Here is a 14,295-nt window from a genome sequence, read left to right as displayed (position 1 = left end):
CAGCAGCAACAAACATCCCCCATCTTGGCACCTGTCAGCTTCTTAACCTCTCAACAAAACAAAGACATGTGATCCATCATATGATCCTGTTATGCTGAATCGGTGTGCCATAACATCCCATAATCCTGCATTATCGTCTATATCTGCTTTTGGCTCTGAATGCATCAATATGACGTCTCCTCACAATATGACTGCAGATGAAATTGGTCACACTTCATAACTCTCCAAAGGAACCTATTGGTAGTGGGTGTGAAGGAATTTTAACAAGCAGAGTTATAGCACTGACGAAGTGAAACTGACATCCATGCAGTGGCCAGTCGAGTGGAAATAGGGACAAAAAACAAGCCTCAGTGATTCTCTCTGCTGAGCTGAAATATCGCACAAATATTTTAGGTTTAGCCGAAGCCATGTGTGCGTGAAAGCTGGGAAAAAGCATGACTCAAATAAAGGAATACAAAGCAATATCATGTTGTGAAACGGAGCTTTGGATGGGACAAGATGAAAATGTGTGTTGTTATTGAAAGCGGCCCCCTACAGTCTGTGCAGCTGCCCCTACATCACCATATCCCCCCCCCCCTCCTGTCAAGCTGTACACACACACACACACACACACACACGCAAGAGCACAAACCCAGAGTGCAACACAGGAACGTGTCGAGTCTTTAAACTGCAGTAATTACTGAGTGAAGTTTGGAAGAGTGCTGGCTTTGTTCCCTGCTCAGGCTGGGTGGGTGGGGGTGGGGGGGGTAAAGGGGGCGAGGGGAGGAGAAAACCATTCAGCATAAGTTAGGGGGAGAGGGGGCCATGTTGTTGAGGCCAGTGTTGTCTATTCCTACCAAAGCCTCATGCAAATTCTTTAACTGCTGCAAATGTGTGTCCAGAAGTGTTAACAGGAGGCACGGAGAGGACTGTTGATTGGTGTTTTCTGAAAAAGCATCAAGGGGAGAAGTGGAAAGGATTCAGACACACAAAAAGAGGTGAGAACTTAAACAATGTAGGTGTAAACTTCATATCAGCAGAATTAAGGAAACTGAGTGTGTTCAGTTGAAGTTATCCAAATGGACGGGAAAGAGGATGGCAAGAAGGAGAAGAAGGAAGATGAGGTGGTGCAACTTCGGAGGGAGATCGGCCTGCTGCCTGCCGTGTGCTTCATCATCGGCTCGGTGGTGGGCAGCGGGATCTTCATCGCACCCAAGGGAGTCCTGTTGAACAGCGGCAGCGTGGGGCTCTCCCTGCTGGTGTGGGCGCTGTGTGGGGTCCTCTCGATGCTCGGTAAGATAGAGGCCTGATGCTGTCTGTTAGAACTAAACCTTGCAAGTGTTCATTTCTATGTGTTGATAGAACTGAATTTTACTTTTATTCAACATGTGTTTGGTGCAGACATGGGATGGAATATTTAAGAAAACGCAATGCAAAATAATTCACATTTTTTTTAATCATTCAAACATGCATTAATTTCTTTATTCTTTTTGATAATAAACTAAGATTAAATGACAAGTTTTGTGGTTATTTTTACTTTTCAAATTCAAGCAATTTGTTTTCCATATGTCAGTCAATGCATTTTTCCATGCACCGAATTATTATTGTAATAATTAATCACTGAATGTGTTTATTTATCTATTTAATTTCGCTGCAAGTTATTCACACAACAGGGGACTAGCAAAACTTGAATTACATGTCAAATGTTTTTCTCTGGTCTGCCCTCTGCTCCGTTAGGGGCCCTGTGCTACGCTGAACTGGGCACCAGTTTTACAAAATCAGGGGGCCACTACACGTATCTACTGGAGACACTGGGGCCACTGCCTGCCTTTTTACGACTCTGGTCTGAGTGCTTCTTAATCAGGTTTGGAATTAGGTGGATTAGTTTAGCCCTGTTTGTCTTGACTGAAAGTTAAATCAGATCACATAACAAGCATGTTTCCATGTCCAGGCCAGCTGTGGCTTCCTATGTGTCCCTGGCTTTTGGCCGCTATGTGGTGGAGCCGTTCTTTGCACCATGTGATGCTCCCATAGTGCTCATCAAACTGGTCAGCATCCTGGGATTGAGTGAGTGGTTTTATACAATACCAATCATACCACTCTATAAGTCCACGTAGTGCCAAATACAGATTCAGAAACCGTTCTCTCACCAGCTGTTTGTCTTTGTGTCTCTGTAGCGTTAGTCGTGGCAATCAACTGCTGGAGTGTGACCATGGCCTCCCGCACTCAGATCACCTTGACTTTCATAAAGATGTTCGCTCTGGTCCTCATCATCATCCCTGGAGGCATCGCACTGGCCAAAGGTGGGAGGATGTCATCGTTTATCCTGGGGATACAGATGTATTTTCCAGCTGTTAAGGTCTTGTCAAATGGTTACTATTTGATGATGATGCTCTGTTACTCTCTTTCTCTGCATCTTCTTTTTTCCAGGAAAAACAGAGAGTTTCCAGAATGGTTTTGAGGTTGACTCATTTAAACTGGATACGTTGCCACTGGCCTTCTATAACGGCCTCTATGCCTACAGTGGATGGTAAGCGACCATTCATTGCAGTATGAAAACTGGCTTGAATTCCAAACATTGTCTTCTTTTACTATACATGGAACCTTTTTTTAAAAATGCTTGTGTGGACGTACTTTTTCTTTTTTCCTTTTAGGTTTGCTCTGAACTTTATCACAGAAGAGGTGATAAACCCAAATAGGTATTTTACATCTGACATCCTCACTCCCCTCAAATCTATTTCTAAAAGCCTTGTTGCCTTAAATACTATCACATCTCTCTGCGTGTATCCCGTCTTGACAGAAACATCCCGCTGGCAATAATCTGCTCCATGGTGACAGTGACAGTCTGTTACGTGCTTGTTAATGTGGCCTACTTCACCATGATGACTCCCGCTGAGCTGCTGCTGTCTGAGGCTGTGGCTGTGGTCAGTGCTGTGCTGTAGAACACGCATCCATTTAAAAAAGGAATGTGTATGTATGTGTTTGACGGCCGTTCTCCTCCTCTGTCTCTGCAGACGTTTGCGAACCGTGCTCTCCAGGGATTGGCTTCTGTGATCCCCTTCCTCGTGGCGATGTCTTGCCTTGGGGCGCTTAACGGCGGCATCTTTGGGTCACCCAGGTGATCTGTGCACAGATGTGTTATTATTGTTTTATACTCTAGCGTGTGCTTTAAATCAGGCAAGAGGTGACAGCTTACAGCGTGAGTGGAAGTCTTACTGTTTGTGTTGCAGGATGGTGTTTGTGGCAGCCAGAGACGGCCACTGGCCCCCAATCTTTTCCATGATTCACATCCGCAGACGCACACCTTTGCCTGCTGTGGTATTCCTGGTAAAATACTTTCCAAACAATAAAAACAAAGCTAGTGTGCAATATTTGATCTAATATCAGTGTCACCACATAAACAGACAACAACAACTCTCACAAAAAACTCACTTTTTCAGTCTGTAGTGCCTACAAACACTACAAACTGTGAAATACAATAACCCAGTCTATTTTCTATGGGCTGCCTAGATTAGAAAGCATGTGTTTCGACCACAGACTGTATATCAGAAGTGGACGTTGTCATCTTGACGCCACCCAATGGTTTGTGGACTGCCCTTTTGAAGCCTCGAGTTCGACGATTTGGCCGTAGCCATCTTGGCTTTTTGCAACCAATGAACGGAAGTTACCATATTTGAATGCGGAGGAGTGACGTAAAGACGCTGCTCTGATAGGGGCGGCGACCTGTCAATCACAGGAAGCCACTTAAAGCATCCCCTGCTTTATGGTCTGTTTGACTCTAAATGGACCATAATGTACTAAATGAACATCATGCTGTATTGAAGAAGACTTGAAACTAGAGATTGAGACCATAAACTCATGTTTACAATGTTTACTGAGGTAATAAATCAAGAGAGAAGTAGAGTCATTTTCTCATAGACTTCCATACAATCTGACTTATTCTTACACTCAGAGGATTCTCCCTCTGATGGCCACTAAAGAGAGTTTCGCATTAGCTTCACTTGTCAGAACCGGAGGCTGGCGCCTGGTTCGCACCCCCCACCTGAGTATCTCCATCCATGACTTGAGTACTACCTTTGCAAAGGTGCACCATAATTATCAAAGTCAATCAGAGCAGACCTAGGGAGGAAGGCTTAAAGAGACAGAGGGTGAATACTAGTATATTCAGACAAACAATATGAGAAATACAATGTGTTTATTGAACAATAAAGCATGTAAACATGTTCTAGTAGAAACCCAAAATGAGCATGATATGTCCCCTTTAACTTTCACTGACTAATTATTTTCAAGGCTTTCAACTGTATCTCACTGTCTTCACCAGCAGATGGAGCTTACTTGTTACATTTTATTTGTCAATCTACTGTCGCCAAGGTCAAAAATGAACATACGTGAATGTATATTTGTTATTTGAATCAAAAAATATGTAATAATGAAATTAATTGTGTTTGTGTGTATGCATTATCTGTCTTTATTTATAAGAGAATTGCCAAAAACTGTCCAATTTAAACACAGTAGACTTCACAACTTTTTTTTGTTAGAAATGATAATTTACATATATTTCTGCTTGTTTATCGGTAAGATATCTTACACTTGGTTCGAGATGGGAACCCACTCTTCATTCTCATTCCTAGTGGTACCCACATGTAACATAGCAAGTTATGAATTGCACAAATATGCTTTACCCTCCACTACATCCCTATATGTAACAGTCACAACAGACTGAGTATGGATGTGTCATTATACCTGCATTGTCTGTCTCCAGTACCCCTTGATGGTGGTGGTGTTAATCACTGGAGAGATCTACCAGCTCATCAACTTTGTCTCCTTTTCTCGCTGGCTCTTCATCGCTATGGCAACCTCGGGGATGCTCCTCCATCGACATCGCTTCCCCAACCACCCACGGCCTTTCAAGGTTAGTGAGTCAAACTGTATAGCATTCTCTATTATTCTGTTAACTACGTTTTATTTGCTCTTTTTCATGACCCAAAGGTGCCGCTGGCCATCGTGGTTACCTTCACCGTGGTTTGCTTCTTCATCGTGGGTCTGTCTCTGTACTCGGACCCCTGGAACACCGGGATGAGCAGTGCTCTCACACTGACCGGGATCCCAGTTTACTATGTGACCATCTACCGCTATCGCGTACCACATAGATTGAGACGCATCTTTGGTAAGCCGTGCCAAAATCTGCAAACTTATTGATTTTATATATCCATTTAGTTGGGAAAAGATGTAGTTATACATCTTCAACATGTGTAGAGCAGAAGGTGAAAAGAGCCAATGGCATCATTTTGTGCATCATTGTGGAACAAAGCTTTTCCTAAGGAATGTAATGTGTGTATATACAGTAGGTTACTGTTGGGCAGTTTGTTTGTAACACAGAGATGTAAATTACAGCCTGTTCTTCCCAAAACATTTAGCCCTTTTAGCTTACTAAACCCCACTCTAACTCGAAGAACGAAAAGCCTTTCCAACTCTTCCATAACTCGGATTCTCTTCAATATTCCCAGACTACTTCAGCAAGCACCTGCAGATCCTTCTAGAAGTGACTCAACAGGAAGTCCAGACGTACTGAAGAGCTCTTTCTACTGGATGCCACCTTAACCAGTCCAAGCATCTTTTTTTGTTTCGATTTTAAGCATCCATTTGAATATTGTAATCATTTTAAGATTTTTTTAAAGAACACTACTACAAAACAATGCTGGAAACAGGTTGTGTATCTGACTTCTCTTGTAGAATTTTACTAGCACTTTTGTGCATTGGACTTTATGTTACGCTTATGTTGGACACTACTGGAGTACGAGGTGCTCACTATCATTCTCCATGAACATCTAAATTTCTGCCTACAAAGTTTTGTAAGACCAATAAAGTCATTCTTGAATCACAAAGACAATCTATAAATGGTTTCAACCTTTATTGAAATATAAATAACAAATAGGCAACCTTGCTATGTCTTCTATCAGATGCAATACACCGTACTGGGGTTTCAACATCACTGTACTGCGGTTTGTGTGAGGTTGTCAAAAACTCTTTATTTACATTTTTGAAATGTGAAAAGAGCGAGGCAAACCTCCATGCTCTCTGAGGCACCGACACCAGCACGTATCACACAGTCTTAAAAAAACACCAACTTTAGGAAACAGAACAAGGCACACGCTTTGAAAACTGTTTGCTCAAAACCCCAACATCTCACTCTTGAATGCCATGTAGCACGTGAACAGATCAACTCCCATATGAACACACATGCTAACAAACCAGAAGGAATGATTTAAAGCCAGACATTATTTAGAGGCATTGACAAAAAAACGGGAATATCTCCCATTCTGCCCGCCTAAGATGGTGCTTACAGGAAAATACATTTGCATCGTTACTGAAAACTAATCAAATCTGCTAGATGGACGCGACATATTCAGTATTTTGCTCCAAAAGACTACCTTCAATTATGGTGTTGACATGAGGGGTAACTGCATGCAAAATGTCCCCGTCTGCAGGTGCACAGTGCCTACTGATGGAAAACTAGTGAAGAACCAGGATTTATAAAGTCAAGTGGGGAAGACAGTTCTAGGAGTGAAGCACAGAGACAATCCCATTGCCGTTAGTGCCATTTGTATTACTTTGCCATTGTTTATTGCTGACAATCTCGCAACCTAAAAGTCGATTCCAGGAGGCCGCCTGAACCAAACGGCACGGACGCATCTCGCTGGCAATATATTGTCTTTTCATTCACAAATGCAAAAGCTAAATTATATATTAAAATGTGCAAATCGACATACATAAGTGTACATGTACATACACAAGGATAGATTTCTCCTTCAAGAGCACAGAGAGATACAAACGGGTAGGATAAAGTATGGAAGGAAACAGGACCTGCCAGTAGCTTTACTAGTAGAAATAAGAGAACAAGACAAAAGCAGATGAAGAGCGATGGAACCGATAAAAAGCCAGAGATGGAGAGGAACGACGAGTAAGCAGCTTGCTAATTTGACCTGGAAACGAAAATCAAAGTTCCGCTGTCATTATTCCCATCTTCTCCTATAGTGTTTCTGAAAACAGATGACACATCGATGTGATTAAAATGTGTTTTGTCCACCCGGCTACTTAAACTGAGGGATGAACTCGGACCAGCTGATATTGGCCATACCCAGCTCCTCGTCATCCAGTCCGGAGAAGCTAAGGTCCACTAGTATCTTGCTCAGGCTGTCGTTCATCGTGTCCAGGACGAGGCCCTCCGTCATCGAGCGGTTGGTGGGCGTCGCGGCGCCACCTCCCGCCTGAAGCAGCTCCCTGGAGCAGCTGCTTCTGAAGCATTCGATGAGAGCATCGGATGGTCCCGTCCCTCTGGCGGGAGCCGACGTGAGCAGCTCTCTGGGGGAGCTGAACAGAGGCCAGTCTTTAAAGGGGGTGCTGTTGAAGCTGAAGGTGGTGTAGTCGAGCCGCGGCGTGACTGCGGGGCCACCGGGTGTGCGGATGGGGCTGAAGTCCAGAACGCTCTGGCTCCCTTTGCCCACGGGGGTCACTTTCCAGGGCTCGGGTAAGACGTGAGTGGGAGGCTTGCTGGGCGTGGAGGAGGTCAGGTGGCTGCTGCTTTTTATGGGCGTCTTGAAGGAGAAGTCCCGATCGGGGCTGTGCTCCTCCAGCTGGGTATCCCGCATGTCCTGGAAAGTCGAAGCATCGGAGACTACACCGGAGTCAAAGAAAGTATTATTGGGGCAGAGGAGGACGGGCTCCTCGTGCAGGGAGTGAACCAGGCGCTGTTTGCGTCGCGAGCTGCTGCCTTGTCTCTTCCGAGGGGCTTTGGGAGTCTCGCATTTAACCGGGACACATTGCGGCTCCTCCTTCACCATCACCATGAGGTCTTTGTCCTTCTGGGGATACACTACCACAGCTGGGACGTCACTTTGTGTCACCTGTCGGACATACAACAATGCACTTTACAATTCTACCAGTAACTGTCCATCATACACACCCCAACACATAACTCAGTTCATTTTAACATCTGCAATGCGTGAGGGAGCCTTTACCTTCGGAGCTATGCGCACTCTCTTGGCTCCTCGCGAAGTGATCTGCTTCTGCAGCGAGCAAGAGGGAGGAAACTGGGCCAAGGAAGACGGCAGGAAGACAGAGGATGTGAGAGGGAGCTGGATGGGAACCAAGTAGGAATCGGTTCGAGGGAGAAGAGGTTTCATCCGTCTCTCTGAAAGTACAGAAGAAGAAAAAAAACTCAGAGCAGAGCATCTTAATTTCAAATGACTGACGTTTGTGTGAATTTGTTTTCTTTATCAAAGTCCTTCCATCTTTGTTAACGTACCAGAGCTAGTTGGCATTTTTCTTGCATCAGGAAGCATCCTCTTCTTTTGCTGTGAAAAACAAAAAGACACAACATCAGTTTATACAGTGGAAGCGTACTGCCTCAGTGGCCTTACTGTGCTCTCTCATTCCTGACCACAACCTGTGTTCTCGACAATGTTTTAAGGATTTGGCAAGCAAGAACAGGCAAAAGTCAGAGTAAGACCTCTTATAACTGTCCCTACACTTTATAGAGGGATGATGGATACATTTATTTCTGAGTGTAAGCATTCGGTGTGACTTCAGCCTCCCTGCTGCTCACATCATCTCCTCCTGCAATAAAAAGAATTCCCTAGACCGTAGACCTCAAGCTGCAGCTGCACTCTTTGGATCAAAGGGTCTGATGACTAAAAACAAAAAGGAAAGTGAATGTGGACGTCTGATTTTCTGTCCCTTGTCTGCTTTCTTCTGCCTGACTGATGAAGACTGTTCCTAGAGGACTGAAAAGGGTAAAGACATCTTACTTGGTTGGGAAATAAAAGTTGTGGCACCAGAACAGGAGCAGTCATTGGGTCACAGCCGGACTGTAGAGAAAGATGTGGAGTAAGAGGGAAGACAAAAATCATAAATCATCCCCACGACACCATGGATGATAATGATGGTATCCAATACACAAAATGATGAATAAATAAAACAAAAGAAGTCAATTCAGTGTCAGGGCTTCGTCCTTTATTTTAGATAAAAAGGGTGACAGTGATACAGTCAGCTGTGCTCACCTTGTACACCTGATCAAGAGTGAGGCACCTGTTGGCCTCAGGCCGGATGGTCCAGAAAGAGAGTTTACCATCTGGCGACGACTCACGAAGGAACATGTCGTGTAGAGAGAGATTATGGCGGATAGAATTCTGCAATCACAAATGAGTAATGGAAATGGATGATGAAAGCTGCTAAATCGGAAATTCAGAGCATCAATATAACAGCAAAAACGACTTGCTGTATGATATAGCGGCGCAGAGAATGAAGTCACTCTCCCAGATCAGCTGTCACCATGCTGAGAGCCGTGTGGAGGCAATCCCTCAATCATAGATATGCTCCGAGTTCAGGACTTTTAATGCGTGTTTCAGCAAGTCACCCTAAAAGACTGTTTATTATGTGCTCACGAGTTATATTTTTCAGTTGTAAAGTACCTTCCATCCTGGTTTGGCCACCTCTCTGAAGTAAGGGAAGTGGTCCTCGATCCACATGTAAATCTCTTTCAGTGTCATCCTCCTGCTCTTCAGACTGTTGATGGCAAACTGGATCATGGCCATGTAGGAGTACGGTGGCCTCTCCGAAATGGGTTGCTGAACAGCCTCTGCGTTCTGTGCCTGTAAAAGAAATGAAGAATAAGAAAGAGGCTTCAATACATGATACGTGTAATAAACTGTAGTCAGATTGTTTTTAATTCAGGTGATCAGTATAAAACATGAACACAAGACTGAATCTTTATGTACAGAAACATCTGAAATCTGACTTCAGCCAGGTTCTCAAATGTAAAAGCTGTAATGTAAATGTAAAAACAACAAAAATTGACACCATTTGTGACTAAAAGTGAGCAACTTCCAGTTTAACTTCAAAATTTGCAAACGATGAAATGGTGAAACTGTAACTCAACTAATAACTGCAATTAAGCTTTTGCAATAACCTCAATATTCATGGTACAATGTTGCAGGTGTCCACATACACAGTAATGTTTCAGCTCTGCGCTTTACCTCAGAAATGAAAGCGTTTCAAATCTAGCAGCATGTTTTCTGTTATCCCAATACCACAGAGGTCTTTGTAAATCACAATAGAGCGAGCCAGACTGGTTACGGATGGCGTTTTAGGGGAAATGCTGAGACATGCCTGAGATCAGTGTCTCCTCCACACATGCATGTTCTCACATCAACAGTACGATTCACACCGAGGCGACAACGAGGAGCAGCTGACCTGTGAATTTGAGCTTTGGTTCTCCTTGACGGCCATCTGCTTGGCAGCATCCTGTTCGATTGTGTTCATCGTGCCCAGCCATTGAATATTGGTGAGGCTGTCATCCAAAGGACCACACTCCAATTCCTTATTCACTAATAAAGAAAAGCAAATGCCATTATTGTTTCAGCAAAGGGGAACGACTAAAGATAAAAAGATAGGCAATAAAACTCTACAATTATACTTGAAATATCATCTTATCAAAACAGCCTCATCTCCATACATGCTTTGATTCCAGTGAGTGGTTTAACGTCCAGGGAGCCGGGCACAGATTCTTCTTTCACTGGTTGTCCAACTGCAGAGACGTCATCCCCCTCAGCAGCAGGCTGACAAAAAGATCCATTGTCCCGGCTGCCACTCCCACTCAAGAGGATGAACTTGTTTGGGCCCTGGACGCCACACTCTTTGCCTTTGGCAGTGAGCGCGCCGATAATACTTTGAAGGTCTGCCGATTTGGGGATGACAACCACCTGTGTATCAGACATGGAGGGGTGATCCATAATGCGGATGCCATCCGGGAAGCACTGACTGACGGCTGATTTGGGAGGTTCTTTGAAGCCCGGTGCATCAGCTCGCCTTTGTGGTTCAGCCGCTGGAGGATCATTTTGCTGAAACGGCAACTTTCTTCTTCTGAGGATCAGGGGTCTCCTTGGGCTCCGTCTCATGGTCATCAAATGATTGAAAATGCTCCTTGGTGTTCACTGGTATTCTGCACAAAAACAACACAATGACCAATGCAAACATTTGCAACTAGCTAGATAACAAAGTTTCTTTTAAAGCCCTCTAATCTTTCATCACTGCCTTGTGTGCATCATATCATCACACTGTGCTCACTAGATTTACCTGTAATTAAGGTTTACCTGGCAGAAGGTATGAAGTCAATATCAAGTTACTAGCAAGCTAACCAACAGTTAAGAAAAGCAGGCTGGATTGAAACCGTTTCTCCGTCCCTTGATCGATTTATATTGACAAGATGAAATCATTTAACCAATATCAAATAACGTTACCAGTCTGGACACACTGAGTCACTGATGAGCCGGGTTATATGTGAATAATGGACCGTAAAATTAAATTAAAGCTCCGCGTTGTCCCCCGTGGACGTCTTTTAGCTGTGCGATTGCTCGGTTTAGCAGGTTCTTATCAGATCAGTTGCTTTTGTTCCCTGGCAACTCATCGCCTTCCAGAACAACAGTTACATGTCATGCAGGCGACGACGTGATTTGTGTAACGTTTACCGCTGGTTCTCTGGTGAACTGCTAACGGTTTATATGGATCCATATCTGACAACAATAGGCGGTGCATGAACTGAGGTCAATGTGACATCCATTTGACTGACATTAATGTCATGCACCAGAGCTCGAAATGAGGGTTAAGGAGGAAACATGTTTATTATTATTATATTATTATACATTAAAACCTGGAGAAAATGTAGCTCGGCTATTGCACTCGGCGATCTTAGCTAACATTACAACTTTCCCTTGGTTAACGTTAACATCAGCCATCTGTTTGGAAGCTAGGCTAAGTTAGCTATGTGGCTAGTCGTTAGCTCACTACACCATTGTAACGAATAGCAAAGCTAGATAAAGCCATACCTTCATATTCATGTGATGTTTCAGGCGATCCTACTCGGCTGGACTCCTGCCAGTAGTTGAAACACCTGCTTCATATTCAATGCGATATCAGAGGACCCCAAGATATCGATTATATTCTTTCATTTCCTATTATTTACATGCTGTCTGTTCGACTCAGCAACGTTTTTTGAATTTTGGCGCTGTGGGCGCCACCCCCGTCACTCTGGTCACATGGTATAAAAATACACCAATAGGAAGATAGGCGAGACCGCGCTGCAACCAATCAGAGACGTCGATGGTGGAAACCGGGAAATAATAAGTAACGAGGACGGAAAACAAAGGAAGTTCATAGTAGACAACGACGGTGGAATAACTAACGTTTTATTAATTATTTGCAATAATGGATATGTTTTGCTCGAAGTATTACATTTAGGTGAGTACAATGGCGGGTTAGTAGCGACGAGTGAAAACGTTCAAAGTTATACAACTGGCTGTTGACATCTGACCCGTAAACAGTAATCTTGTTTACGTACATTGAATCAGAAAAGTACATTGATAAAGTGATGTTTTCATTCCACCAGGTTTCCAGGGATGCTTTTTATTAATGCCCCGTAAAGCCTTAAAGACAGAGAAGCCTCCCCTGCTGTTCCTGGAGCAACCTGTGTGTGGAGCCAGACTCCGAAATGTGCCTGAAGTCCGAGCAGCACTCAACCCCAAAGAGTTTTTCTCAGAGACACCGGCACAGAACAGCTCAACTCTTGATTCTTGGGTAAGCTGTTGAATTCATTGACACTGCTAGTCCTCGAGAATATCGCTGAATCAGTTCTAGCTTAAAAGGTCTGCAGATAATCATCATTTCACAGAGTAATGCTTATTTTATGTGACATAAGTGTTATTCAGATGTTCCTGTACTGATCTCCTTCAGGTCAGACCACAATTTGACCGTTCGATTGCAGCTGCACTGCCGGTGAGACGAGGAAGGAGAAGATGCGTCTCTGCCATAAACATCCTTGACAGTTGCAGTCAGCTGTCCAGAAAGAAGAGCGTGTGCAAATTCCCCTCATTATCGTTTCAGACGGGGTCAAGAGACCAATCTCATCAACCAAAGAGCACACGCACAAAGAAATCTACGGAGTGTGACGCAGGAAATCAACCACGGGGATCATGCCGAATGAAAAGGACTGTTTCAAGTGCACAGTACTCTGACACACCAAAGAAACAGCCGACCTCAATCAGAAAAAGGAATGAGGAGATATTTTCCAATGGTGCTGCGTCTTGTAGCAGATGTTTGGACGAGCCTGAAGCTCCATCTATTCAAGTGACAGAGAAATGCAGGATTCCAGCAGATGGTGCGTCAACACCTGTCTCCAATGAGGTCAGCAGGGTCAGTCCACCACCCGACGTGGACACTCCAAAAGTAATTCAAGGAGGGAGTAGCTGTCCCCCCTTCACCTCTCTGCAATTGGTACAGGCTCCACCATGTACACCACCATGTAATCAGCCACCTGACATTTTAGTGGCTGACACACCAGAGCAGGATTATGGGGTGAAGGTGACATGGAGGAGGAGGAGGGGTTTGATGATGATGTTGAAAGAGAGGGGCCAGCTCTCTGATTCAGATGCCTTAATTAACAGCTGATGTAGAGATTGTGTAAGAAGATGATTACGCAATGTCACAGATTATTCATCGGACGCACTTCTGTGACCAGAATTCTTTCTATGAACTGTTTTTTATTGCACTGAATGGAGCTGCTGCATTTTGAAGTCATGGTCAAATTATTAAATGTCTCTCACCCAATGGTGCACCCACTTCACAACCCTGGTTTATCATTGTCAGACTCAAATAATCAAATCAAAGAATGGACAAATTAAAATTGCAATAATTACCGCAATATCCAAATGGCAAACTTTTTCCATGAGTGGGAAATTATTAAGACTGATACTGTACTGTTACAGATTATGTTGCAAATTCTGTATAATCCTGACCTCTAGCAACACCAGCCTTTTGTTTCTTCTTACGCTCCTACACTTTAATGGCACAAGTGTGGGAAAAGGTCATGTTCATATGGACTATATTGAGCAAATACTATAATTTTGTCAATGACATGAATGCTTGACTCACTGATGTAATATAACAAAGGATGCTGCTGAAAGAATGTTTGTGAGCAATGCTCTGTAACTTAAAACCATTTTTTTTTCTTTTTCAAATGTGTAAAGTACATAATAATAAATGTGTGTGTCCAAAGGGAAAACTGAATTCTTGGTTTATTGAGACTTCTCTTAGACTGCATTTAGTGATATGATGGCAGGGATAGTGAAACTCTTAAGAAGATCCCATTTCTCTCTGAAATGTGATTACATGATATAAATGTTGATAGATAGATAGTTACTTTATTAATCCTGCAAGGGGAAATTTGTTTGCTACAATGGCAAAATATATACATAAGCAATCAAA

General features: G+C 43.5%; 3 protein-coding genes across 4 annotated transcripts; 2 read left to right on the top strand and 1 right to left on the bottom strand.

The window, feature by feature from the left end:
- The first annotated feature begins 786 nt into the window (after positions 1 to 786).
- On the top strand, positions 787 to 5,873 carry LOC116390024 (cystine/glutamate transporter). Of its 2 annotated transcripts, XM_031859246.1 has the most exons (12): positions 787 to 1,272; positions 1,717 to 1,843; positions 1,931 to 2,046; positions 2,157 to 2,282; positions 2,410 to 2,509; positions 2,634 to 2,678; positions 2,780 to 2,903; positions 2,994 to 3,097; positions 3,210 to 3,306; positions 4,742 to 4,891; positions 4,969 to 5,146; positions 5,487 to 5,873. In XM_031859246.1, exons 1-12 carry the CDS (start codon positions 1,059 to 1,061, stop codon positions 5,549 to 5,551), a joined length of 1,446 nt encoding a protein of 481 aa, XP_031715106.1. In that variant the 5' UTR covers positions 787 to 1,058; the 3' UTR covers positions 5,552 to 5,873. The 2 variants fall into 2 exon arrangements, with proteins under 2 accessions (XP_031715106.1, XP_031715107.1); XM_031859247.1 differs by lacking the exon at positions 5,487 to 5,873 and having other exon boundaries at positions 894 to 977; positions 1,045 to 1,272; positions 4,742 to 5,140.
- Positions 5,874 to 6,475: 602 nt separating this feature from the next.
- On the bottom strand, positions 6,476 to 12,008 carry foxm1 (forkhead box M1). The gene is made up of 9 exons (XM_031859245.1): positions 11,862 to 12,008; positions 10,493 to 10,978; positions 10,231 to 10,364; positions 9,450 to 9,629; positions 9,039 to 9,167; positions 8,787 to 8,846; positions 8,285 to 8,333; positions 7,998 to 8,170; positions 6,476 to 7,883 (listed from the first exon to the last, which is right to left on the bottom strand). Exons 2-9 carry the CDS (start codon positions 10,938 to 10,940, stop codon positions 7,071 to 7,073), a joined length of 1,986 nt encoding a protein of 661 aa, XP_031715105.1. The 5' UTR covers positions 10,941 to 10,978; positions 11,862 to 12,008; the 3' UTR covers positions 6,476 to 7,070.
- A 182-nt stretch (positions 12,009 to 12,190) lies between these two features.
- rhno1 (RAD9-HUS1-RAD1 interacting nuclear orphan 1) lies at positions 12,191 to 14,064 on the top strand. Its single transcript, XM_031859244.1, has 3 exons — positions 12,191 to 12,273; positions 12,422 to 12,609; positions 12,766 to 14,064. The coding sequence occupies exons 2-3, from the start codon at positions 12,445 to 12,447 to the stop codon at positions 13,477 to 13,479; spliced, it is 879 nt and encodes a 292-aa protein (XP_031715104.1). The 5' UTR covers positions 12,191 to 12,273; positions 12,422 to 12,444; the 3' UTR covers positions 13,480 to 14,064.
- Positions 14,065 to 14,295: the final 231 nt, after the last annotated feature.

Source organism: Anarrhichthys ocellatus, unplaced genomic scaffold, assembly GCF_004355925.1.
Source record: "Anarrhichthys ocellatus isolate YVR2014 unplaced genomic scaffold, GSC_Weel_1.0 scaffold21, whole genome shotgun sequence".
Taxonomy (NCBI): domain Eukaryota; kingdom Metazoa; phylum Chordata; class Actinopteri; order Perciformes; family Anarhichadidae; genus Anarrhichthys; species Anarrhichthys ocellatus.
This window is presented reverse-complemented; position numbering and strand designations above follow the sequence as displayed.